At 39.6% G+C, this 26,375-nt stretch overlaps 1 protein-coding gene across 2 annotated transcripts; it reads left to right on the top strand.

Moving 5' to 3' along the window:
- Window positions 1-297: 297 nt before the first annotated feature.
- Window positions 298-26,172, top strand: LOC5511240 (chromodomain-helicase-DNA-binding protein 4). Of its 2 annotated transcripts, XM_048724709.1 has the most exons (45): window positions 298-498; window positions 1,804-1,928; window positions 2,177-2,302; window positions 2,549-2,845; window positions 3,015-3,153; window positions 3,306-3,560; window positions 3,658-3,683; window positions 4,078-4,221; window positions 4,548-4,724; window positions 4,876-4,945; window positions 5,053-5,105; window positions 5,218-5,295; window positions 7,112-7,344; window positions 7,763-7,867; window positions 11,370-11,408; window positions 11,576-11,651; window positions 12,147-12,212; window positions 13,075-13,266; window positions 13,454-13,590; window positions 13,664-13,727; window positions 14,021-14,158; window positions 14,349-14,470; window positions 14,833-15,006; window positions 15,388-15,526; window positions 15,741-15,990; window positions 16,244-16,407; window positions 17,071-17,124; window positions 17,204-17,354; window positions 18,335-18,468; window positions 19,358-19,408; window positions 19,510-19,626; window positions 19,954-19,996; window positions 20,239-20,337; window positions 20,415-20,491; window positions 20,623-20,717; window positions 20,891-20,932; window positions 21,080-21,224; window positions 21,482-21,622; window positions 22,455-22,947; window positions 23,205-23,598; window positions 23,977-24,050; window positions 24,202-24,245; window positions 24,510-24,610; window positions 24,938-25,032; window positions 25,106-26,172. In XM_048724709.1, the coding sequence occupies exons 1-45, from the start codon at window positions 444-446 to the stop codon at window positions 25,936-25,938; spliced, it is 6,627 nt and encodes a 2,208-aa protein (XP_048580666.1). In that variant the 5' UTR covers window positions 298-443; the 3' UTR covers window positions 25,939-26,172. The 2 variants fall into 2 exon arrangements, with proteins under 2 accessions (XP_048580666.1, XP_048580667.1); XM_048724710.1 differs by lacking the exon at window positions 12,147-12,212.
- Window positions 26,173-26,375: the final 203 nt, after the last annotated feature.

Here is a 26,375-nt window from a genome sequence, read left to right as displayed (position 1 = left end):
GTTTTCAAAGTTATTCACAGAATTCCAGCTCTGTAACACAGCGAGCCACATTCTCCGGAAGTAGAATTTTTGAAATTTAGGAAACTACTAGTTAGGAGAATTTGTCCCGACCTCACACATTTTATAAGTTAGAATTAACAAATACAGAGTTGAAAATAAAAACATTAGAATATATATTTTTTGTTATTTTATTTTATTCATTGTCACTTTCAAAGTATTTATTTACTTTAAAATAGGCGTCTCTTGTTTCTATTCTAAGTTTAATTTTGTCCAGTTCTCTTTACTTGTCTCCCTCTCCCCAGCACCCCAAGCAGCAGTCCGAGCGGCGTTTGGTCGTGAATTTCGACGACTAGACTTCGGAAGGCAAATGTGTCGTTTTTGCCCATAATTTCCCATATCTCTGTCTCTAGCATAGTCAGATATTTTATTCGATATGTGCTAGAATGGCCTCTTCTTCAAAAAAGAAAGAAACACAGGCAGCGAATGACAGTAACATCGGTGAGTAGAATGCTAGCACCGCGCGCTTAGCCGTGAACACTCTTTGTCCATCTCATTTCCCGGCGTTCAAAATCGTCCGTCAAACATTATCTCCAAAATTTTTACTGTCAGAGAATCACTTTCCATTGAGCTAGCGGTACAATTTTTTTGTTTTACCCAGGGTTTTTCTTGTGTACCCAGCCAAGATAATAAAAACAGCGCCGAAGTTGGCGCCATTGTTGACAACACATGGGTTTTCAAATCTTTTCTGTCGTACCTCCGTCAGAGTCTTATTTTGCCGGCGTATAAGTACTGGAGGCCTGATACTCGCAAAAGAATTCGTTTTTTGTCTGTCTCAATGTTGTGTTGTGCATTTTTGAATGTGGTTTGTCTGTGTGAATATTATTTTTAAAAGGCCCGGGTTTGCTGTCTTTCTGCGCGCGAGGGATATGGGAAGAGGGTTGCGCAGCGCATCGCAAAATGATAGGCAACTCATACATCGAATAACTCCAGCTTCTAACATCAGTTATTGAGTCAAATAATCAGTTTTAACAGCCTTTTCATGCTTCGCAAATATAAGAATACTTGGCAAACAAGTGTTTTCCTTCCTATGTTTTATACTTACATTGAAAAGTTATGCTTTTGATTTGACGTCATTGATCTAAAATATCACACTTTGTTTGTTTGTCTCTATCTTTCACTTAAAACTGCAACGAGTGCAATGTATAAATTCATTTATATAATATTTATATTTACATTGTTATAAGAAAACGTGAGTTTAAATGGAAATTTTAAATCATTTGTGTTTTTTTCATCTGTAGTTGAACATATAAATGGGTAGTTCTTAGATTAAAAATCTTGAATTTTTGCCTTAGAGCTGTCTGTATGTAAGACTAACTTAAACAGTTAATAGATTTAATGGATCAATGTTCTCTCTAGAAAATTCTGAGATAAGGGTCTTTTTCCTGGAATATTTAATTTCTCGATTTTTGATGTGAAAATTAGATTAACCTTGATCTCAGGTCTAAAAGCTCTTATCTCAGAAAATAATAAGGAATTCAAAGACAATCAATTGGACCCAGTAAAGTTAGGGTGGGTTGTATCCCAGTGTAAGAACCTGTGAATTGCATCACAAAAGCTTTTTTGTTTGGTCGATGAAAATGATGAAAACAGAGCTGGATATAAAGCTGTCACGTTTCTTACACCCAAGTAAAGCTGCAGGGTGGTGTTGAGAATAAGCTTAGTGTTATATAGCCTAAGAATTTTGCAGGCTGCATTTATGTAAGCTCTGGACTCACATTGTAGCAAATTGTCTTTTTATGATAGGGGATGATTCCAGTGAGAAGCAGACCAAGAAAAAGAAGGCACTAGAAAACTCTGAAGCTTTGGCTACAGGGTCTTCAAAGAAGTCAAATGGAAACAAGAAAAGAAAGCGTGAAAATGACAAAGAGGTAAAATATATATGTGAGAGTACTACAAGCAGCAAGAGAATAGCTGGTTTTGCTTTGGGCCATTAGAGGGCTTACTTTTTCTGTGCAAAAAAAGAAACAAACAAAGCAAAACAACACTATTCTCCTTCCCTAGGTCAATGCATGCTTGGTGACATAAACTTTCATCAGCATTGATATAGTGATATGAGGTGAAGAAAGTGATAAGAATTTGGCAGCTAGGTGTGTGACATATGCTTTCCTTTGTATAGGATGAAGACACCACAGTGGGCGGCAGTGCTTGTCTTTCAGAAGATGAACAGCCTTCTAAGATAGCAAAGGCAGACAATAGAGACCAAGAACCTGCAGAGGATAAACCAATAGTAGACCAGGAGGGGGTAAGCCAAAACTGCTGCACCTTGAACTTCCTTAAGTTTTCCCTAAAGATTACATCATAAGTGGCAGAGTGCCATTAATGTGCCTTGTGATACTATCATGTTGAAAAGGGCAAAATTCCTAGACAGATTTTCCTCCAGGAACCTGGTAAAAAACTTTGATATTAAGTCCTGCGAAGGTTATAATGTATTCTTCAAATGCTTATCATTACGAAATGTGAAAAGTAACACATTATTGCTGTGATTTAGCCTTCTCAGACCAAAGCACAGGCTGTTGCTATGGAAATGAATCTAGAGCTACCGGATCAACAATTGAGTAAGGAAGATGAGGAAGGTGTTACTTATGTAAAGTTCACCAAGGCCATGAGACCAGCAGTTGCAAGTGCAAACCCAGGTGTTGCACACACCAGGATCAATGCTCTTCTAGGAGCCATGTGGCAGGACTTCAAGACTGCCCAGGGACCTAGTAGCCCCGCATCACGATCCAGTTCTAAGAAATCATCAGCCAAGAAAAAGAAAGCCCAGAGCAAGAACAAGAAAGCTGACGTAAGTGGATTGAGATTTCGGTGATTTGTTTAGACTTCTGACACCTTGTTGCACTTTATTTTCATGTCACTTTAATTTCATGAATGGATTGCATGATATTAAGGTATGAACTATAAAATATTTTCAGTTTTTCTATGTTTATGTATATTATAATTTGTTCATTTTGCAGTCAGATGGCTACCTATCTCCTGCATACTCTGATTTTGATGAGTTTGACATTGAAAGTGATGATAGTGGCCCTGTTACTACAAAATCTCGGCCTAAAATCAAGCTTCCCTTCCTCAGCAGGTTGAAGGGAAAAATGCGAGGTGAGCAATTGATGGCATAAAGTCTTGTTTGTTCTGCTCTTTTTGGTATTGGAAGCTTCCAGCCTTAGTGGAGCATGTTCTATGAATCTTGAAACTTTTTATGAAATGCACACATGCCCTTGATAATTGTAGATCAATTCTTCGTGATTTAGATAAGAAAAGCAAAGGTGATGATGATAGTGATAAAGGCAGTGAGGCAAGTACCACAAGTAGCCGAAGCAAAAAGACCAAAGTCAAGACCAGAGGCAAGAGAAAGAATGATGACAGAGATAATGATGAGAGTGATAATAGCATCAGAGAAATACGAGTCAGCAAGTCCCGTAAGAAGGTTGTACGGAAGCCTTCAATCAAGATCAAGGATACTACGATAAAGAAAGACAAGCACAGTAAGAGGCGACACAGGACATGTGAGTACTTCTTGCTTGCTGAGATATTTCACTTGATTTATTCTTTTTATTTAGTTCTCTTATTCTTTGAAATATTTACATTCACTGTTTTTTATAGGTGATGATGATGAAGTGATGGGAGTGGTAAGCTAATTAATTTAAAGATACCAAGGGTTTTGTAAACTAGGAAAAGGAGAATAATAATAATGTTTGGTGTTTTCTTGTTTCTAAACTTAGCGCATTTAATATTTTCCATGCTGGTTGGGGCACAACAGTTGTTTTAATTTGTGGGCAGTACTGTAGCAACAAGTCATACTAAACCCTGTACACTGGTATGACTAATGAGACTACAAACAAGCTGTAGATTAACCAGGTGGTCTGCATAGGCATAGTGGAATAAGGGGAATGAATCAAGGTTGAAATGGTAAGTTTTATGCCTTTGTGAAATACTCTGAGGCGTAAAACAAACCCTTTTGACTTTGTGTTGACTTAGTGCAATCATTCTGGTAACCCTTACTTCTCTTTCAATTCAAAATAGGATGAGCACCAAGACTACTGTGAGGCATGTGATGAGGGGGGAGACCTCTTGCTCTGTGACACCTGTACCCTTTCATACCATCTGGGATGCTTGAATCCTGCCTTGGATGAGCCACCTGAGGGACGCTGGAGCTGTCCTGTTTGTGTGAGTGCCTTTATTATGTGATTTTCTTGTCTGTTTGCTTCTGAAAAATCCTTATAAACACTGGCATTTGTTGTGTTCTTTTGTAAAATGTTGTGTGTTTTTTTCACCAGGGGTTTCATTAAGTTTTAGAGTAGGTGTTGGAGTTTGATAAGGAAGGGGCGGAAGTTATTTTATTTCATTGGTTCAAATAAAACTTCAATCAATTAAAAAAAATAGGCCGGTGGAAAACAACCTGGCGGTTCCACCGGCTGCCAGGGCCTAATGAAACAACTGTTTACTGTGTTTTAATTAAGAATCCATGTTTGTACATTTTATGTCCATATCAGGAGGTGGAGATGACAAGCAGCTCAAGTGAAGACATCCACAGCGACTACTGCCGTGTGTGTAAGGATGGTGGTCAGCTCTTGTGCTGTGACAAGTGTCCCATGGCGTATCATCTCAAGTGCCTTATTCCACCCATGATGAGAGTACCCACTGGGGAATGGAAATGCCCAAGGTGTCAGGTAATAGACCCATTGCACAGTATAATCAACCTGGCTTCATTTATTTACACATTAAAAACAACACACAAAAACTGTGGTGGCTTCCTAATATGGGCCTTAGATTGCTTTCCAAGTTCTTTTTTAAATATACTTGGGATTTTTTTTATTTCAGAGTGAACCATTAAAGGGCAAAGTTGAGAGGATATTGCACTGGAGATGGGTCACTCTTCCCATCCCACCAGGTTGGTGATGAAAGACATTGATATCATTAGCACTTTATATACAGTGCACAACCTTGAGAGTAAAAAGGCTTCTTACCAATGCCCATTGTGAATGTATTTTCCATCAGATTACCAAGCTCTTACTCCAGAAGGGGAAGAACAAAAGGACAAAACTGTAGATGTAAGTCTGATGAAAACAGCACTGCTTATATGCTGATAGACAACTTTTTTTTTTTTGCAGTGTTATAGTTGTTGAACTTTTAATAATGGTGATCATTTGACATTTATTATAGACTTACACCACCCGGGAGTTCTTTGTGAAGTGGAGAGAAAAATCCTACTGGCACTGCTCATGGATCACTGAGCTTCAGGTACCATAAGTTCTTATAAGTTCATATGTTGATTGTTTGTCAGTATTGTGTGGACAGTGTAGGATAAAGATCCTGTGTCTGAATCAGATGACTCTTATTCTAACCCTAAAAAACAAATTGGATTAAGCCCTATATAACACTCCCTTGTACTTCTTTTTCTTGAAAATGAAAGTCAGCCAACAAAAACATTAGATTTCATGCCCAGAGCTCTGCCTTTGCCCAATAAAGGATAGTGAAAAGGGTCAGAAGCACTCTGGCTCAATTTTTTTTTTAAATTTCGAAACAAATAAACTACAATTTCCAAAAAGAATTTTCTTTTCATCTCAAAAGAATCGCGAGTTACAAGGAAAGTTCGTTTTCCGTCGAATATAGACATAACACGAAAGGTATCACAAATCCTTTAATCCTTTTAAGACACAGGATCCCACAACTAATTTGGTGCTCGTTATCCGGGAGTTGACGCAACACAGCGTTATTATAATTATGGCGCCACTCTCACATACTTCTTAAACTATAATTCCTATAAGCATTATTATTATACTGTGACTCCATCGGCTTTTCCGAACTTCAATGTGGTAAAACCTAAAGCGAAATCTAACCGAAATCCGTGGCTATCAACCATCATATCTGGACAAAAATGGATCGTTGAAAGATTTTTAAATGAAGCAAATATCATTTTACCCTGAAAACCAGAGGCTCGGAGAGTTTTTCAAACGAAGCGCCCCCTAGCATACTGGGAAAAGCGGGTATTCAGCCTCTGGAAGCCAGGATGATATCATTTATCTCGTGGATCCAAAGAAGCAAGAGCATTTTCGATAACTTGGGGAGTTGCAGCACCACGTTTGTTTAGTGGCCTTAGCCATAGTGGCTTGCCTTCCCTTATTAACTCGAGGTTTCACGCTTTCTTTTTTGCTTACTCTCTTTGACGCATTTCATGTCTTTGCCATGGCTTCTTACTGGTTGCGATTTGTGATGAGCTACAATGCAGGCACAAAGAGTTCTCAGTACCGTATCCCACCAGCAGGGAGCTTGTCGGCGCTTGTGTTAATGGTGAAGAGGGTAGTGACAGATTGCCTCTTAATCCTCTTATGTTTACTTAGCTTTAGCGGCAAATAACTCTATGAGTTTTGCTCCAATGTGCGTGCTTTAAGAAGCTATTGGCACAACACAATTTATCGTAAAGAGTTCATGTTTAAAACATTGTTTTAGTGGATAATTTGCGATTAATATCGTGTCTGCGATTTTCGATAGTCCTTTCTTTTGCCAAATTATAAACTGTTATGTAACGAAGATCAGGTATCAGAATGTCTTACGACTTTGAAAACCACTTCCTTTTGAACAAAACAACCAATCAAAATTCACAGACACGATTTTGGTGTTTGTTATGTGCTGATTGATATTCCGTGTTTGAGCCGGTTTCACGTGGTAACCCTGTGGTCCTATAACTCGATATTTTTATACACCACTTGTTTTGTCAGTTTTTGGGGTGCGCTTCATACTGTATAAACAAATCACTAAATTTAGATATATGGTAGTATTCTACATTTATTCAGCTTTAAAACGATATATTATTCGCAATATTTCGTTAAATATTAGCCCGTCAAGACGCATTCTACGAGAGCCGGTCGACAACCCTTTCCACTATCCTTAAGATGAAGTACATGCTCTATGCCATGTGCACCGGCTGCTGGCCTTGCAGCCAACACCTGTTCCACCCACTACCAGCAATTCTCACCACCTTCAGCATGACATCTGGCCACACCCCAATAAATCAGACGCCAGGTGTTTAATTTTTTTTCTTTTTTTGATACTGCAGATTGAGATCCAACATCCAGAAATGTTCAGGGCATTCTCACGTAAAAATGACATGGATGAACCCCCACCACTAAGTGATGATGATGATGAAGACAGCATTGAAGACGGCCAGCACCCCAGCCCAACTGCCAAGTCTAAAGCAAAAGAGCAGGATGAGAATAATTTGGAGGCAAGGTTCTACCGATATGGGGTCAATCCTGAGTGGCTACAAATTAACAGAATCATGAACCACAGGTGAGAATGTGAGACTTGTGAGTTGTTTTACGGTATAGATTAAGAAGATTCCAGCACTTATTCATTTGCCATTGGTTTTTCATCAGATTAACAGCATTTCAATTATTTGGTCACTATATTACCTGTAAAAATCTGCACAGTCTCACTACAGTAGTAACACTTTTCCCCTTTTAGCCTGCATGCACTCAGGGGCATGTTGCTTTTGATTAATCACTGTGTATAATCTGCAGATTGAACCAAGATTGAGCGAGATTTAACTAAGACAATTTTTAAACTTTCATCCAAAATGGACACTGCATGCTTTCCACTGTGATCGTGGCCCCTCATGGCCAACTGGCACAGACTCTAAAAAACATCACAGAGCTGACCTGTTGCTCTTTTTGACAGACTTGTTAACCATTCCCTAATTTGTTATCAGAGTATTGAAGGATGGCTTTGAGGAATTCTTTGTCAAGTGGCGAGATGTTCCTTACAGTCAGAGTACATGGGAGAGCCCTGACGACCCCATCAACCACCAGATCAGGTAGGAAAAGGCTATGTGCTCAATGTTGGTACCCAATTGTGTTACATGCACGCCGGACCGTGCCATGGCTTGTATCAGTGTGTAATTTGCACGGTTCAGCGTGCCTAAGCCTAATCCTATTACTTTACGTTGTGTCAATGCACGCAGAATCTTTTTTGGACACGGTCAGAACTGTGTTTGCCATGCACGCTGGTAAGTAGATATGCGAATTCGCAGAGCATGTCATTAACACGCACGAGACGTCACTGCACGCACATTTTTTATTCAAGAACAACTTGCTAATTTCTTGCCATAACACATTGCTATGGAGGAAGATATTGCTAATCATTTCCCTATGAGCGTAGTGAATTGTTTTTTTTTTTTTTTAAACCAGAAACGAAACGGTGTATGATAAAAGAAAAGAAAAATATTCAGCAATTTGTTAATGTACTTCTATTTTTTTAGATGGCTTTACAACATCTTTTGCGGGGCTTTCCCCAAATCACGATCGTTGTCGATCTTAATGAGAAGGAATGAAACCCGTATGTGCAATACTACTCAAATAAATGTAAAAACCGAGCACATTCCTTAATCTCTCAAAGCTATTCGTGTTCCTGTTCTAGACAGGGCTTCTGGAATTACGCTGAAAAAAACTCAAAATTACGCGGGATTCTTTGCTAAATTACACACTAAATTACGAGGAAAATCAATCATTACGCGGGATTTTGCTATACGTGTTTCTTTAAAAAATCAAAATTTTGCAGGATTCTTTACTGAATTATGCGCTAAATTACACGGAATATCAAATGTTACGGCCAAACTACATTTTGTACCTAAGGAAAGCACAAAATAACTTGAAAAGGTTTATTTTATTGCGCGAAAATATCTTAGGTGAGTTTTCATTGGCTCCTAGCCACCAGCCAATTAAAAAAGGTATTTTATTATTAGTACTAGGCCTTCGCGGTTCTAGAGATAGAAATCTCTAAGCTAGCTGCGTATATCCATGTAGATGTTCCTTTTTGATAGCTTTACTCTGCCGCCATTTTAGTCATCCATTTGCGACTTCGTCAGGAAGATTAGCCCGTTTTTCCTCTCTCTTGAGCTTGGCCTTTTCCCAAATTTTTCTATTGATTTTCTCGCGATTGTTGCTGTAATAGTCCTTCTGATATTTGGCCCTTATCTGTCGCTTCTTTTCTCACCAAAGACGAATTCTTTCCGCTCCGGTGACTGAACTATCCGTGTCCATAGGTAGAGCTATGCTGTGTTACTTAACAAAACTCTGCGAGTACACACTCCATCTAGTGACACGCTAGCGTGATAACGACTCGGCGTGTTATACATTCGATTTACAGGGTGCGGCGGCACTGCTAATAGCATGTTCTTGACACGACACCTTTTGCGTTATCAGATATCTTAACGCACGCTACATAGCGTGTTTAATAAGCAGATTAGTTAGTCACATAGAAGCAGCATGACAAAAGTTAGTGAGATACTGAATCCAGAACTACTCCAAGGGAAGCGTTCAAGGTTTCTTACAATCACAATTTATTGAACTGCAACTAATGTACACAACATCTATCACTTAAAAATTATGATATTGTCTAACAAAGGCCGTCATAATACATGTTTTCTCTTCATCAACAATTCACATGACGTTTTTATGTGAAAAGTAGTTACTGCGAAATTATCCACTTGAAGCTATTTTACAAGAAAAAAAATAAGCTTAAGGTAATCTCAAATGTAAGTACATTAAGAAAGTGCAATTTTTATATCAATAGCGTGTCTCTAAGCATTTTTACAACGATTTTTGTATAGCCGATTAGACAAGATGTAACGCTAATTAGCAATTTTCGCCTTGAATTCTCAACTTTTTCGATTGCTGTTTCCATTTTTACTGCTAAAATATAAACTATAATTAAGGTTTAGGTTAATGTTCAATAAATAATTGAGTTTGAGTGGCTGTTTTTGAATGGATGTCTAGCTTTTCGGAGATTTTAGTCGGCAATGCGCTGCGGCGCGTTTGAGTGTCAACATTGTACACATAGCCAAAAGCAGTTTTAAACAATTTTAAGCCAGAGGGAGGGGGAGGACAGAAATGAGACGCCTGCCAAAACTCGACACACTTGTAGCTTTCTGCGCATTTTCTCCGTGCATGGCGCACATCAAATTAAGTAGTGGAGGGAGCGTTTTTGTATGGCAATACGTGAGTTTGAAAGTTTCTGAAGAATTATATAGATCTCAGCATCAGAAAAATTCCAAGAAGACATCCTGTTGAATCCAGGAGAATAATTGATTACAAAGTTTCCAGATGCAGTTGAGAAGTAAAAGTTAGAGCAACAACAAGCTTCTTATCACCTCCGAAAGTTTGATGTTATCGAGTCTCGGTGAAGCAGTGAAGATGCTAATGTTGATATTGTAAAACTTCTGTCTCCTTCCCTTCTATACTCACTCTCTGTGCCTTTACACTTACTAAAACGCCTTTTTATTCTATATTTTAATTGGAATTTTGGTCTAGAAGTAAACGTTTGGCAACAAGCTTTTTATAAGCTCTGAAAGCGACTTTTGGTGGTATTGAATCTCGGTCTACACGAATCTCATCATGGAGATGGCTTTACATGCTCGATGGCTTTACATGCTCGAATAATGGCTCTATTTGAAATTACATAGCCGATTTAGAAGATGAATTACCTAGGCCTATCCTCCAAAGTTCAACAAGGAAACCTAGACAAGAAACAGGCGGGGAAATGTTCGGTGAAGAAGCTGATGTTGATCCTTTAAAACTTCCGCTCACTCCTTGTGCCTTCACGCTTGCTAACAGGCTTTTTTATTCTGATCCTTCAATTGGATTTTTTTTGCGTAGCTCTTGCTCTTTGGTGTTGATTTTTAAGACGCCATGTTTTCTCAACTTCACATTTACCCTTGGCTCCCATCCCTTATATTTTTTGCACATGTTAAAACTCTCGAGGGAACCTGGGTACTATTACAAGTCCACAGGCTACCATTACATGTCAAAAGGTCGGGTTTTTTCGTCAGTTTTTTTGGGTCAAAATCACTTTTTTCCTTTAACCCAGGCCCCTGCTTGAACGCACCACAGGAAGCCCAAAATTGAAAAAGAGTCTTTTTCCCAAATCACTCGGGACGCCTGGGGAGGAAGCTGCATTTTCTACATATGTAGTTAAGAAGTTTAAGCAGATGTGACATATTTTGAGCAATTTCTACAGTTTTGACAAGTATAAGCAGATATTACATATTTGTATGGAGAGGAGGCTGCATTTTCTACATAGTTAAGAAGTTTAAGCAGATGTGACATATTTTGAGCAATTTCTACAGTTTTGACAAGTATAAGCAGATATTACATATTTGTATGGAGAGGAGGCTGCATTTTCTACATAGTTAAGAAGTTTAAGCAGATGTGACATATTTTGAGCAATTTCTACAGTTTTGACAAGTATAAGCAGATATTGCATATTTGTATTTTATTTGAAAAATGATATCAGTTAATCATGTTTTACTTTCATTTCAGTGACTTTAAAGAGTATATCAAGAAATATTACGCTCATAGGTAAGTGAACAAACGCTTAAGTTCTTTAAAACCTGTGCATGGATCTACAGACAAAACAAAGTTTAAAGCAATGTTTTAAGTACTTTGTTCTCCTTTTTATAATTTGCATGATGTATGATCTTTTCCTTTTCCTGCTGTCCTTAATTTATTTTATGTGCATTGTGTAGGGAAGGATATGACAAGAAGATTAAAGCAAAGAAAGGAAAGAACAAAAAATCAAAAAAGACTCTTCCCACTGGAGATGTGAGTACCATCAATTAACCTCTAAGTTTTTTATATATGCTTGTGCTGTCTGCTCCAGCTACAGTGTGAAAGTTCAACATCATATCAAGAATTTGTTCCAGTTTTTTTAATTCTATTAAAGCTGTAGTTTATTTCTTTTCTTTTTTTATATATGTACATAAACTTACAAAGAAAGTTTGATTATCTTGATGACTTCGTTTTGTGTTTAACTCATAAAACCTGTCTAACTGGCACTGGTCTCTATAAATAGTTTAGTACTACAGAAATATGAATAAACATTAAAATTTTGTCTGTAATGGTGTTATTTTTGAGTGTGTGGTTTGTTACTAACCTTTTAAAACCATGGTAATAGTATGCAACTCACTCTCAATTTAACAGTCTTGTTAATACTGTGTGTATCTATGTAATTATTGAGAGTTTTGGAGTCAAAGGTTCTATTCCATTATTTCCATGCATCAATCGCATGATACCACTAATGTTGGATGTTAACTACAGACACCTGAGGAAGAATCTAAACCAGATATTGAACCTGCTCAACCGATCCCTACTCCTCAAGTCAATGTAAGCAGCACTTAAACTTTTAAACAATTTTAATTATTAAAATATTTTTGTGAGATCTCGTGCTGCATCGAATTTATTTTGGATGATTTTTTTTTTAGTTTTTTTATGCTCAACATTAACCATTGCCCAGCAGTAACTTCCCAATGCCTAACATGTTATCATTATCGTGATAGCAATTGTCAAATCTCAATAACTTAGAAATATGCATGTTTACTAAATTTCAAAGAACTGTAACAGTTATCGCATGGATTTCTGGTATTGCAGTGTAATTATAAAACAAACAAACCATAAATGGCAATAACAAAAACAACTTTATTTTAGAAGCTTTATATCAGATAAATTATTAGATAAACAAGATAAAATATGGTTAACTTGTAACCTTATTTGTAATTGAAAATGATTAAAATAAAGTAATTACTAACAATTTACCTAACTGTCAGTATAACAATCTGCATTTGTTGTGGACAAGTTGTGGTATGATGATCATTTGTCATCTTCCGGTATCTTTATAAGCTGATTCAGTGGACTGTCTATAGCATGGGTAAAATGGTTTATGTAGATTAAGGTAGTTCATTATATAGTTCATTATGTGGTTTGCGATCTAGGGGAGGTTCTTAAAGGGTTTCACCCCCCCCCCCCCCCCCACCCTTCTCTATGAGACAAAAAATGCTATGAATAAGAGAATTACCTTCTCAACTTTCATGTTGCAACCGCTGACCTCATGCTGACATTTTCCCCACTATACAAAAACCCTAGATCCTCTTGTCAAGGACTTTAAAACATGTACTTTCTCAATGGACAAATGGTGTTTCGTGTTTAACTGGTTTTATAATAGGCTGCTAAAAGGTCATTTTGTCAACAGTGCAAGGAGAGGTACGAGAAACAACCTGCCTATCTTGACGAGACAGGTGGGAAACTTCATGAATATCAGAGGGAGGGCTTGAATTGGCTGCGCTTCTCTTGGGCCCAAGGGACAAACACCATCTTGGCTGATGAGATGGGTCTTGGCAAGACCATCCAAACAATCAGCTTCCTGTACTCTCTCATGAAAGAGGTACCTCTCTTTTCCCTTATATTCTCTCTTGAACTTTTTCCTAGTTTGCTAGGTGATTGAGCTGTCTAAATATGGCACAAGGGAAGTAACAAGTATACCAGTTATAATCCAGCCAGCTATTAATTTTTCCCAACCCGGCTAATGGAATGACAATGATATTTATAAACATCTCTTTTGTCTCTTCCAGGGTCATTCCCAAGGGCCGTTTTTAGTGAGTGCTCCACTCTCAACCCTTGTCAACTGGGAGCGTGAGTTTGAGTTCTGGGCTCCAGACATGTATGTGGTTACCTATGCTGGCGACAAAGAAAGTCGAGCTACCATTAGGTATAGCGAGAGCAATCTAACTAATTAATGGTCAAGAGAACACCAACTAAAGTTGAGCTTTTTGACTCTTTAGAAACTTTGACTTCTCATTTGACGAAGATGCTTTCAAAAGTGGCCTGAAGGCTTATAAACTGAAGGTATGTTAATTTTATTGGATATTTATTCCTTTATTTGTACTGATAAGCACAATAGTAAAAAGGTATCTCCCCTCCCTTATTTCAAGTTGCCCATGGCCAGCCTAGAGCTACCATGGACCATTATTCATTGAATATTTTGTAACTTCTCACAATGTTCAGTATACATAGCATAAAATGCCTTGATATATTATTAAGCACTAAGGACGGTTTGGGCAGTATAGGAGTAAATGGGCTAAGCTATAAAATAGCTTGACAGGTCTGGTAATCACGTTTTCTTTTTCTAATCTCAACAGAAAGACAGCCCAGTCAAGTTCCATGTCCTGCTCACTTCCTATGAGCTTGTGAGTATCGACTCTGCCAGTCTTCAGTCCATTGACTGGGCGATGCTGGTAGTGGATGAAGCTCACAGACTGAAGAATAATCAATCAAAGGTAAAATTTTTATTAGATGTGTCACTTCATATTCTATATGTCAACTTCACCATTGGCACATCGTTGTAAAAAAAACTGAAACAAAGGATATAAATGGAATGATTAGCATTTTCTTAAGTTAAACACCATTGTGTAATCAGATTTTAGCACAACCCTGTTTAATCGAAATATTGACTTTTATCCTTTCTAGTTTTTCCGCACACTTAGTGACTACAACATAGGCTACAAACTATTGCTAACAGGAACCCCACTACAGAACAACTTGGAGGAGCTATGGAATCTATTGTTTTTCCTTGACCCAGTTGAGTTCAAGTAAGTAGTAGCTTATTTTACAGTGTAACAAGAGGAGGGCCAAAGTTGTTAAAAGAACAAATGTGCTTAGCCAGAACTAAAGCTATAACCTGCAGCAAAATAAAATAGCCGGAAAATGGTTTCACTTCAAATATCAATCAACATCACTTCTGATATCTTGAAAAATAAATCGTTCAACCCCCTCTAAATTAACAAACATTCAAGGTATGCTAAAAAGATGTATTTTTTTATCTTAGAATCAGCCAAAATCTGTTTCATTTTTTTTCCTGTTACATAGACTCCCTTAACTTCCCTTACTTGTTTAAGACCCTTGAAGAATAGTGTTCTGTATTAATGACAGAATGTGTCACATTTTGTTTCAGCAACAAGAATAACTTTCTTACTGAGTTTGATAATGTTGCCAAAGAAGACCAGATCAAAAAGCTCCATGACATCCTTGGCCCACACATGTTGCGAAGACTGAAAGCTGATGTCCTCAAGGGGATTCCATCCAAGAGTGAACTCATCGTCAGAGTAGAGCTCAGTCCAATGCAAAAGTTAGTATCAAATGTTTTATCAAACTTGCATTTGGTTATGTTAATGGTATTTAATACACCTATTTCAAACTTGGTTCATAACCCAAATCCATTTTAGAAAATTAACATTCACATGACCTGGACTTTGGCCATTTGTATGATGCCCAAGGCTGAATGCCGGTTACAATGCATGGATTCTCCAGTGCAACATTTTTTGAAAAAGGTGTATAGGTAGTAGCTTTTTTGTTAGCTGGCCAAATAAAAAGCTATCCGTTATTAGAACTGCATATGAGGATGTATAAATATAAGTGTTTGGAATAAATAATGGCAGTTTTGCTCCCAATTCTAGTTGATGGACATTTTACATGACACTGGTATGTGCTTGTGATTTTTGTTCTTTAGGAAGTACTACAAGTGGATTCTTACTCGCAACTTTGAAGCACTGAATACCAAAGGAGCTCAACAGGTTTCACTGCTGAACGTCATGATGGAGTTGAAAAAATGTTGTAATCACCCATATCTTTTCCATGCTGCTGCATTGGTAAGAAAACCTATTCATTAGAAGATAGTGCTGTATAGTGCTTTGGAAATGTTAATTCTTTATGCATCGAGGACCACTATCTATCTAGAGTATTTGACGAAAGAAACTTGTTTTGTAACCTTCAGACCCTTTATTCCCATAACTCATAAGTTGTGTCCCTGAAAAAAAATTCAGACTGTTATCTGAACCTAATACTCATTAATACTCTCTACAGGAAGCAAAACGCACACAAAGTGGTGGCTACGAGCCTAACAGCTTGACCGAAGCAAGCGGCAAGCTAATGCTGCTTGTGAAAATGTTAAAGAAGCTGCGAGAGCAGGGACATCGTGTGCTGATCTTCTCCCAGATGACACGTATGTTAGACTTGCTGGAAGACTTCCTGGAGGGTCATGGGTACAAATATGAGCGGATTGATGGGTCAGTCAATGGAGCAGCCAGACAAGAAGCCATTGATCGCTTCAATGGTAAGTCATCCATGCTGTTTATTAGAAGTTCATGTGTCTGCATTATTTTATTTACAATCCTTTTTTGCATCACTTGTTTGTCGCTTGAAGCCAGCAAGTTGGCCAGACAAGCATCTTGTTAAAACTGAATCTCTTCTTCGATCTTGAACCCCCACAAGAAAATATTATTGGTTATAATATTAAATAAGAGGCTAGGAATATGCTTCCCTGATTAAAGATAGGACTAATTATTTGTTGTTTTTTTCTTCCACAGCCCCCACATCTCAGGCTTTCTGTTTCCTTTTGTCTACTCGTGCTGGTGGTCTAGGCATTAATCTTGCAACCGCAGACACGGTTTTCATCTATGACTCCGACTGGAACCCACACAATGACATCCAAGCATTCAGCCGTGCTCACAGGATAGGCCAAAACAACAAGGTAGGCATTCAGCAGTGCTCACATTGTAGGTAAAATCAACAAGGTAGTCACTTGGTCATGCTCATAGAATAGGCCGAATCAACAAGGTAGGCATTCAGCAGTGCTCACATATTGTAGGTAAAATCAACAAGGTAGTCATCTGGTCATGCTCATAGAATAGGCCGAATCAACAAGGTAGGCATTCAGCAGTGCTCACATATTGTAGGTAAAATCAACAAGGTAGTCATTTGGCCATGCTTATAGAATAGGCCGAATCAACAAGGTAGGCATTCAGCAGTGCTCACATTGTAGGTAAAATCAACAAGGTAGTAATTTGGCCATGCTTATAGAATAGGCCGAATCAACAAGGTAGGCATTCAGAAGTGCTCACATAGTCATTTGGCCATGCTTATAGAACAGGCCGAAACAACAATGTAGACATTCAAACATGTTTGATCAACGTTACAAAGTCAAAATTATCTCCAGTTATGCTGTACAAGCACGATAGGCTTAAACAATGAGACGTTAACACATAAGACAGTAACTAACCTTGTACATTAAATTTTACAACTTTTCACACACTTTCCTGTGCACCACATCAATCAAGCAAGTCTATTGACCTTGTCAAACTAACAAGTTCCTTTCCTTGATAATACTAATTTTTGTGTAACCATCATGTCATAGGTTATGATTTACCGTTTTGTCACAAGATCATCAGTTGAAGAGCGCATCACCCAGGTATGTTGTGATTCCTTTTTATAACACCTATTATTGTTGTTTGCTTATGTGATGCTAACATGATCACTTGTGGCTTAAGGTGGCAAAGAAGAAGATGATGCTTACCCATCTTGTGGTGCGGCCAGGCTTGGGCTCCAACAAGGCCACTATCATGTCCAAGAGTGAACTGGATGACATCCTCAAGTTTGGTACTTCAGAGCTCTTCAAGGATGACGACACCAAGGATGGAGGTATGGTGCCCACCATTTCCATGTTAACAAAATTCCCTGCTTTTTCCTGATGTACGGTCAAATCCATGATGGTTTATTTTGACTAACTGATCATAGTTTGGAAAGACCTTGATGGGAAGACCAGCCGATCTTTATGGTCATGATTAAAATTTTGCGACATATCCTTGAAGTAAAGTGAAGCATTTAAAGCTTTCTAAAAGATGAAACTAGTTTCCCATGCTCTAAAAAGTGCCCATCTCTCCTTTCCCTATGTCTGCATGGTAAATTAGGAATTCCTTTGATAATATTATGTCTGTCGTTAACTAAGAAATGCTGTTGATACAGGGCTTCTGGGATTACGCGAAAAAAAAAACTCAAAATTACGCGGGATTCTTTGCTAAATTACGCGGAAAATCAATCATTACGCGCTAAATTACGCGGGATTTTGCAATACATTTTTCTTTAAAAATCAAAATTTTGCGGGATTCTTTACTGAATTACGAGCTAAATTACACGGAATATCAACTGTTACCCCCAAACTACATTTTGTACCGAAGGAAAGCACGAAATAACTTGAAAAGGTTATTTTTTGCGTAAAAATATCTTACGCAAGTTTTCATTGGCTCCTAGACACCAGCCAATTAAAAAAGGTATTTTATTATTAGTCCTAGGCCTTCGCGGTGTAGCAAAGAACGCCTAGTCATTTTATTTGTTTCCGAAATTCAGTTCGAAACATCGCACTCTTACGAAGAATATCTCTCTTTTTTTTTTTTACGAGTAACAGAGGTAAGAAGCCTAAAAGACCACATCAGCTGTGCAATTAAATGTTTTGTCTTTCAAAATTTAGCCAAATTACGCGGGATTACGCGGAAATTTGTGGATTACGCGGATTACGCGGAAAAAGCCAAATTACGCGCTTGTGCGGAAGCGCGTAATTCCAGAAGCCCTGTTGATATGTCTCCAGTATTCTCCTGACTAACCCTATGTCTTGCTTGGTATAGAATCAGGTGATAGTGTAGTGTTCCACTATGATGACAAGGCGATTACCAGCTTGTTGGACCGGGATCAGCAAGTCATGGAGGATGAAGTCAAGGACGAGCCTATGCTGGCCAACGAGTATCTTGCATCATTTAAGGTACTGTCATACTTCTTTCTCCTTGACAAAAAGTGCTGAACATTGTTCAACTATATTCATTGCATGCACGCTACAAAAAGGCTTTCTATAGTGCAAAACATTAACATTATTAATGCTGGACATAGCTATGCAAAATTGCAGTGAGCTCACCTACTGCGCCTAATGTGTTAAAGGAAATTAAAATAATTTACTCTCAGTTAGCCTTTGGTTGGAATTGTTTCCATTTTTCCACGTAGAGCACCCAGTTATTCTGCAGCTTGTCAGTAGTTTAGTTTTTCCATCCCACGAATTACATCCTACTTCACTTAAAGCCGTATTGTCACCAGTTTACTTCCGGAGGTCCGACGGAAACCTCATTCGTTAAAAAACAAAAGAATCTATTAGAATCCGAGATATTTAACAGGCCAACCGCTCTACATTATCAATCACATCTTCAAGCAAAATTCCAAAAGACACACTGCTTTTAATATTTTGACATATTTTTCGCGTTTTCCGTTTAAAATCATCGGATATTTTTACGTAATCGACCGTAAGTAAACTGGTGACAATGCGGCTTTAGGGTCATAACTGTTATTGTTCAATGGCATGGATTATCCATAGTTAAGAACAAGCGAGGTGTCCACCTTGTGTGGCTCCATGACACTCTCTGCTGTGATATCTGTGCTAGAGTAATAACGAGATATCAGGGCCAGGAACCTTAGCATTAGGTTTCCTCGGTAGTATATAGCTTGTATATTAGACCACTGTGTCACTCAACCCCAATATATACAGTATTACATAAATCTTTTTTTTCTCATTGCCATGCTTTATTATCTGAAGTTCCGGTTACTTACGCTGTTATAGTTGCTTTTCGTACCCTCTATGTTTATTCTGTGTTGCTCTTCTTTAGGTTGCTAGTTACATTGTCAAACAGAAGGAGGAAGACGTGGAAGTCCTGAAGGTAAGCAAAGCCTTTTTGTGTATTGTTAACACGATTAATTCAATTCGTATTTGCCGTCCTATTTGTCAGCTGATATGTACGATGCATTCGTGTCTCTCTAGCAAGCCCCAGAGACCACAGACCAGGACTACTGGGAGAAGCTGTTGCGCCATCACTACGAACAGTTCCGAGAGGATGAAGCCCGTGAACTTGGCAAAGGGAAGAGAATCCGCAAGCAGGTGCGTCACAAACTACGGTTAACCTTATGTTTACCAATCTTCCGGGACCTTGACCTGTTGCATTTAGTTCTGTACCTTGTCACTCTTTATCCTGGCTTGTTTTTTCGTACTCTTTGCTATGTATATTATCATACCTTGCATTGACATATTTGTTTGTTTTAAGGCTGGTTTACAGTATGATTTAGTGGTATGCGTTTTTATCGCAACACCTCAACTCGAGTCGTACAGTGTAAATCACCCTACGACTCGGTAAATCATCCATAAGAGGGTCCTTATTTACTTGCGACACATAACTTTGTCTTACCTATCTTGCACGCTTTTTATTAGGTTAACTATGTGGATACTGGCATTGAGGATCAAGACGACTCTGGTGAGCATGTCATTTCTTCCCCCTGGAAAGCTTTTATTGTGTCTACAAACCCCTGGTGATAGTAACAAAGCACGATAACCACGATCATTTCAGCCATCTGCAGTTATTACTGTATTTACACTATTCTGATCTTTCCAGCGATCTGGAGTATTGATAATACCGCATCACTTACATTATACATATCAACTTTACAGCGATCTGGAGTATTGATAGTACCGCATCACTTACATTTTACTTTACAGCGATCTGGAGTAAAGACTTGTCTGACTTTGAAGGGGACGACCTCAGCGGCCTTGAAGATGAAGATGAGTCAGATGAAGAGTTCAACCAGAAAACTGAAGGTATTCTCATGCACTTATATAGGACTGTACAGTTTCTGGAGGTTTAAATGCATGGCGTCGTTCTCTCTTCGTTGCAGGACAGAGACGAGGTAGACGTCCTCCAAGGGAAGACACAATGCCCCCCATGCTGGCAAGAGTACAGGGGAATTTAGAGGTATATATGCGACACTCAGCCAGCCTTCGCAAATCATTTTAGACACGACCATTTTACAGTAATTTCGCATTCACAGAAAAGTGGATAGGCTTTACTTCATACCGTAATACATATTGTACTGGTCCTTGCAGGTGTATGGCTTCAGTCTGCGCCAGCGGAAGGCATTCTTGAATGCAGTAATGCGCTATGGGCTGCCACCTCAAAAAGACATCACCAAGTCACAGTGGTATGCACCAGTACACCTTGTTATAGACTTGTCCGAGCATTCTTAATTCTGTACTAAAGGAAGTGAAGTAGAACACGCCCACTCCTGCAAGCTGCCAGTCTGCTTTGTTTATAGGCAATTTCCTCATAAGTACCCTTTAAAGAATGCTCTTTGAAGTGCTATTCGTTTTCTAGGTTTGTCCGTGACTTGCGTGGCAAGGGAGAAAAGGCTGTGCAGTAAGTATATCCACGATTGCAACTTTATCTTTCCGTGATTTAGCCGACATTCCCCCTAGGATAAGTTTGGGCTTATACTCTATCATCATCTATTAGTTTAAATTAGCCATTCTAGTCTCTAGATTAACGCATACTGTTTTCCACCAGGGCTTACTCGTCCATGTTCTTGCGCCACTTGTGTGAGCCTGGCTATGATGGCGGCAGCCAGTTCAGTGATGGAGTACCACGTGAAGGACTCCACCGCCAACAGGTGCTCACGCGTATAGGCGTAATGAGCCTCATCAGAAAAAAGGTAAAGCATATGCCAGCTTGTCACGTATTGCAGGGGCGAGCACTTTTCACCCTCATTTTCCTTTAGGACGATAATAAACATTAATGGGAAGAGAAACAATTTGCCAGTCCTTACATGTTTGTGATAGTTGCGCCCGTCTATTAGTTTATTTTCTATTATTATTTGTGATTATAATTGTTCTTCTTAATGAATTTTAGTATTAACAGCATATTTATCAAAGTATAATGTTGAGACCATTACGTCTATTTCGTATTCAGGTGGAAGAGTTTGCCCCCATCAATGGATGGGACTGTAGCAAGCTAGAGAGCACTCCCCTTGAACCACGCGGACCCAGCAGGGCGTCATCAGGCGTGTCTACTCCAGTCGCTACTCCTGAACCCAAGAAAGAGGAACCTGAGGTACGCACCTTTTTTCCTTTCGCTTAACCCAATCACTCCTTTACCGACCGAAACCGGTTATGTGCTGTACCCTGTCTACTTTTGGTTCTACTGTGGAACCTCGATTTTACGATATGCCTCGGGAGAAAGAATATGTATCGTAAAATCGAGGTATCGTTGCAAAGAGGTCCTCGATTTTACGATATAAAGGAAAATCCATTGAAAATATCGTTGTATGATAATATTATTGTAACAGTACTCTCTGTAAGATTGTAATCTGATTTAAGAAGATCTGTCAAGTCAAAAAAATCGATACTGTACATGTATGGTGTCTTGAGTTTTTCTCTTTTTGTTGATAGACAGAATTAGTAATATTGTTGTATCGAGGTCAAAATTACTCTTGGGAGAACAGATTTGTATCGTAAAATCAAGAATATCGTTGTATCCAATATCGTTAGATCGAGGTAATTTCTTATGTATTTTTTTAATTTATGTACTTACTGTATTTTCGCCGGGAGAAAGGAACACCATCGTAAAATTGAGGTATCGTAAAATCCAGGTTCCACTGTAATTGTTACAACGCTCTCGTAGGGCGTTTTGAAAAAGCTACAGTAAACTTGCCCTAAACGGGAGTCATATAAAAGGGACACTCTCATATACAGGACTGACCTCTGAGTCTTCTCATAATTCCTTTAAAATCTTCACACATATTAGAATATGATGGAAAATCCCGTTTGTGTTGTATTACTGTCAGCCGGACGGCTGACGTATGTTAGGTCTAGAGGTAACCCATCAATCCTCTCCCTATTTCACAAATCAAGTCAGAGAACAGGGTTTTGTTTTTGTCATGTAGGAGAAACCAAGTCCATCCCCCAAGACAGCAAATAAAAGCGAATCAGAAAAAGGGAAAGGCGAATCAGAGAAGGACAAAGGTGAATCAGAGAAGGACAAAGGCGAATCAGAGAAGGACAAAGGCGAATCAGAGAAGGACAAAGGCGAATCAGAGAAGGACAAAGGCGAATCAGAGAAGGAAAAGTGTCAGTCAGAGAAGGAAAAGTGTGAGTCAGAGAAGGAAAAGTGTGAGTCAGAGAAGGAAAAGTGTGAGTCAGAAAAGAAGGTCGAGGAGAGTAAAGATGAAAATCCTGAAGAGAAAATAGAGGAGAAAAAGGACGATACCGCTAGTGAGAAAAAAGAAAGCTCTGAGGAGAAAATGGAGGTCGATGGCGAAGAGCAGAAGGTGGAGAAATCACCAGAAAGTGTGGATAAAACTGAAGGCCACGAGAGGACTGATGTGGAAGATGATGAAAAGAAAGCAGACGATTCAAACGAAGACATTGGGAAGAAAGGTCGGTATGCCCTTTATCAGAAAACGTCTGCGACTCCAAACATTTCCATGTGGAGTTCGGATGGATGTACAATTTGACTTTTTTGATGTTGTTGTTATATATATCAAATTTGAAGAAAAATGTGTTTAGATGTTTGTTTTTGCATTATGTATTATTATTATTATTATGTTCTTTACCCCCCCCCCCCCCCCCCTCTCCCTGTACTTTTTCTCCGGCATAGTCAAACCTTTTTTTGTGCTTCGATTTTGTATGAACAGACGAGAGCAGAGATCAAGCGGAAGATGCAAAAAAAGAAGAAAGTAAAACAGAGGAGATGGAGACGGATGCCGAATCGAAACAAGAGGAGACTGGTAACGCCACCGTAGACTCCACTAAGCCAACCGCCGAGGCAAAAGACGAGAAAACAGATGATACCAAAGAGACTAAAGAGGGATTAAAAGGGGATAAATCTGATCCTGTCACCACGCCCAAAGCCGAGGAGAAATCGCCAAAGGCCGAGGCTCTTCGCAAGCCCGAGAAGAAGTTCATGTTCAATATTGCTGATGGCGGCTTCACGGAATTGCACACGTTGTGGGAGGTGGAAGAGAAACGCAAGTGTGATGATATCTGGTGGCGCAAGCACGACTACTGGCTCCTAGCTGGAGTTGCTTAGTATCCTTGACTGTTTCCCAATCTCCCTACCCCCTATCCCCATCTCATGTGAGTATGGAAACCTCAGGTTTACATGTCTTTTTATCTGCGAGTTAACTTTTTTCCTCCGTTTTACATTAGAAACGATAATTTAAACATTCCGTTTCTATATAAAGCCTAAGAATCTTTAGTTTTGAACCAAAACACAGTTACTGTCGGGAAGTATAAGATCATTTGAACGTCCCCTCGTCCTTTTTTAAACCCCTTTTGTCTGCGTTCCAAATCCCTATAGCAAATCTGGCTCTGACAATGCAGGTTAAACAAGCAATATTAAGTTAGGGGAGAGGAATTGTCTGTTGCTAGTCGACTTATGTACAGCTCCTTGACTGGAATACACAGCCATGGCTATGCGAGATGGCAGGATATCGCCAACCATCACATGTTCGCTGTTATCAACGAGCCCTTTAAGAATGGTACGTACCAGCTTACTCTAGTCAAATGTAATACAACCTATCTTTCGGGTAGCCTGTCCATCTGTCGGTCCGAGGGGGTTATAGAGTGGGAGTTTAAGGTGTTTTGGTAAAGTCTTTTTCTAATTGGTTACACGCATTCTACTACACACAGTGTCATTAGAATACAAGAACAGGTTCATCGCCAGGCGTTTTAAGGTAAGTACCCAAAGTTATTACCAATTTGGTGTGTTTTTATATTAACTTAGACTTTGTGTCACAGGTAATGCGCATTTGTTATTGCTCTGCATCCTTTTTTTTTTTTTTCATGTTTCCCTGTCTTAGCAAAATGTTTTTTTTTTTCACTTTACCAACGGCTCAAGCAAAATTGAACGCGCTTTTCCTACGCCCTATGTTGGCATATGATTGCGCGTAGTACGTTTGTCTTTTGACCTAACACTCTATTCGTATGTGGTTTCAAAGTTACTCGAGCAGGCGTTAATCATTGAAGAGCAACTCAAGCGAGCGGATAAACTAAACTTGAAGCAGGACGCCCAGCACCCGGCCATGGCACTTAACGCTAGGTAAACACCACTTAACATGAACTTATTACCCAGCTCTGTAAACAACGTGTTTTGAATCGGGTAAAAGTCATGTGATTTGATTTACACAGAAGACCGAACGACTAGTCAAAATAATCAGGAAATAATTTTTGATTTCTGTTTCCATGAATTGCAGAGAGCATGTTTCAGAAAATACTAGGAAACTATTTCTTGGGAAAACCAACAGTAAGAGGTCATTGCCTCAGCACTTCTACTCCTTCTGAGCGCATTTCCTCTGAATAACTATGCACCCTTTGCACCAAAGAAGAAAAGTGCATATTCTTAGATAATTCCCTTTTGTTGTTTAAGGTTTGCAGAGCTTGAGTGTCTAGCAGAAAGTCACCAGCACTTATCCAAGGAATCCCTGAGCGGAAACAAGCCGGCGAACGCTGTCCTTCACAAAGGTACCGTGTATGTGTCTGTTTGGAAGACTGTGTGCGAAGAGAATCAGGACTGATCGTTCATTTATTTCCATAGTTTTGAACCAGCTGGAGGAGCTGCTGGCGGACATGAAAGGTGACGTCAACCGTCTACCCTCGACCCTAGTACGAATGCAAACGGTAGCCAACCGCTTGGGGATGTCCGAGCGGAGCATTCTGAGCCAGCTCACTAAGGGTGACGGTAAACATGACGTCGCTACTCTTCCGGTGCCTGCAGGAGCTGCAACTGTACGTCCCAACATCCAGCCCAAGCCCACTTACCCGCCTGCTGCCGGCGGCGCAACCATCTCAGTCAAGCCCCCTGTACCTACAACGTTGATGCTTCCGAGCTTTTCCAACACTGCAATGCGCCCTGTGAACCCCACCCCACAGATTTTACCCAAGGCCACGCCCTCTGTTCTGTCTCCGACACCGACGCCTTACGTGTCAACTTTGATCACGCGACCTGGGGTTCCTGCCTCGGCCGCGACACAGCCATCACCACAGAGCTCGCGCCCACCGGCCTCTCAGTCCGCTGCACAGACATCAGCGACTCCTGTCATCAACAGCGTGTTCAGCCTTAGCCCCGCCGGAAGTCCTTCTTCCACTCCTCGGAGCGGGACTCCCCCCTCAGGGACTACATCCTTAGCCAAGCCTACACTAAGTAAGAAAGCCAGCGCGCTTGTGGACAACCAGTTATCCTCTATTATACGTAACAAGGCGTCGGCGATGGGGCTGATTCGCCCATCTACGAGCCCCTCCCTACAGTCCCCTGGAGACTCCGGGGTGTCACCAGCGTCCTCACCCTCAGCTGCGACCGCTACCTTGGAACCTGGTCAGAAGCCGACTGAAGGCGGCGAGAAGTCTCCTGACATTATTTGTCTAGATTAGTAGAGTACATTTGACTTCATTATCTTATCGCTTCTCAAATCACAACCGCCCACGTATCAAACCACTGGGCAAAGTACATTATAATAATTTTATCCTGCTATCGTTCTATGAATATAACGTATGATAAAATTTATTAACCCTAGATTGATTGTCGTTACCGAACAGAATAGTTCAATCTACTTGTTATATTTATAAACAACCTCCTTATTGGAAAGTAAATTTATCATCTACCTACTCATTGTTTCCTCATATTTGTTACCTTTTTTGTAGAGCCCCCCCCCCCCCCCTCATTTTCTTCCCTACCCTACCCTGATTAATCACCAGGCGTGCGGGATGGCTTGCTTCACTTCCTGATTGGTGTATGCTTCTATTTATGCCGAGGATCACCTCGGGAGCTAAGCCCCGCCGTCTTTGGGAGGGGGCAAAATCTTGAGCTG

This window comes from Nematostella vectensis, chromosome 3 (genome assembly GCF_932526225.1).
Source record: "Nematostella vectensis chromosome 3, jaNemVect1.1, whole genome shotgun sequence".
NCBI lineage: Eukaryota > Metazoa > Cnidaria > Anthozoa > Actiniaria > Edwardsiidae > Nematostella > Nematostella vectensis.
This window is presented reverse-complemented; position numbering and strand designations above follow the sequence as displayed.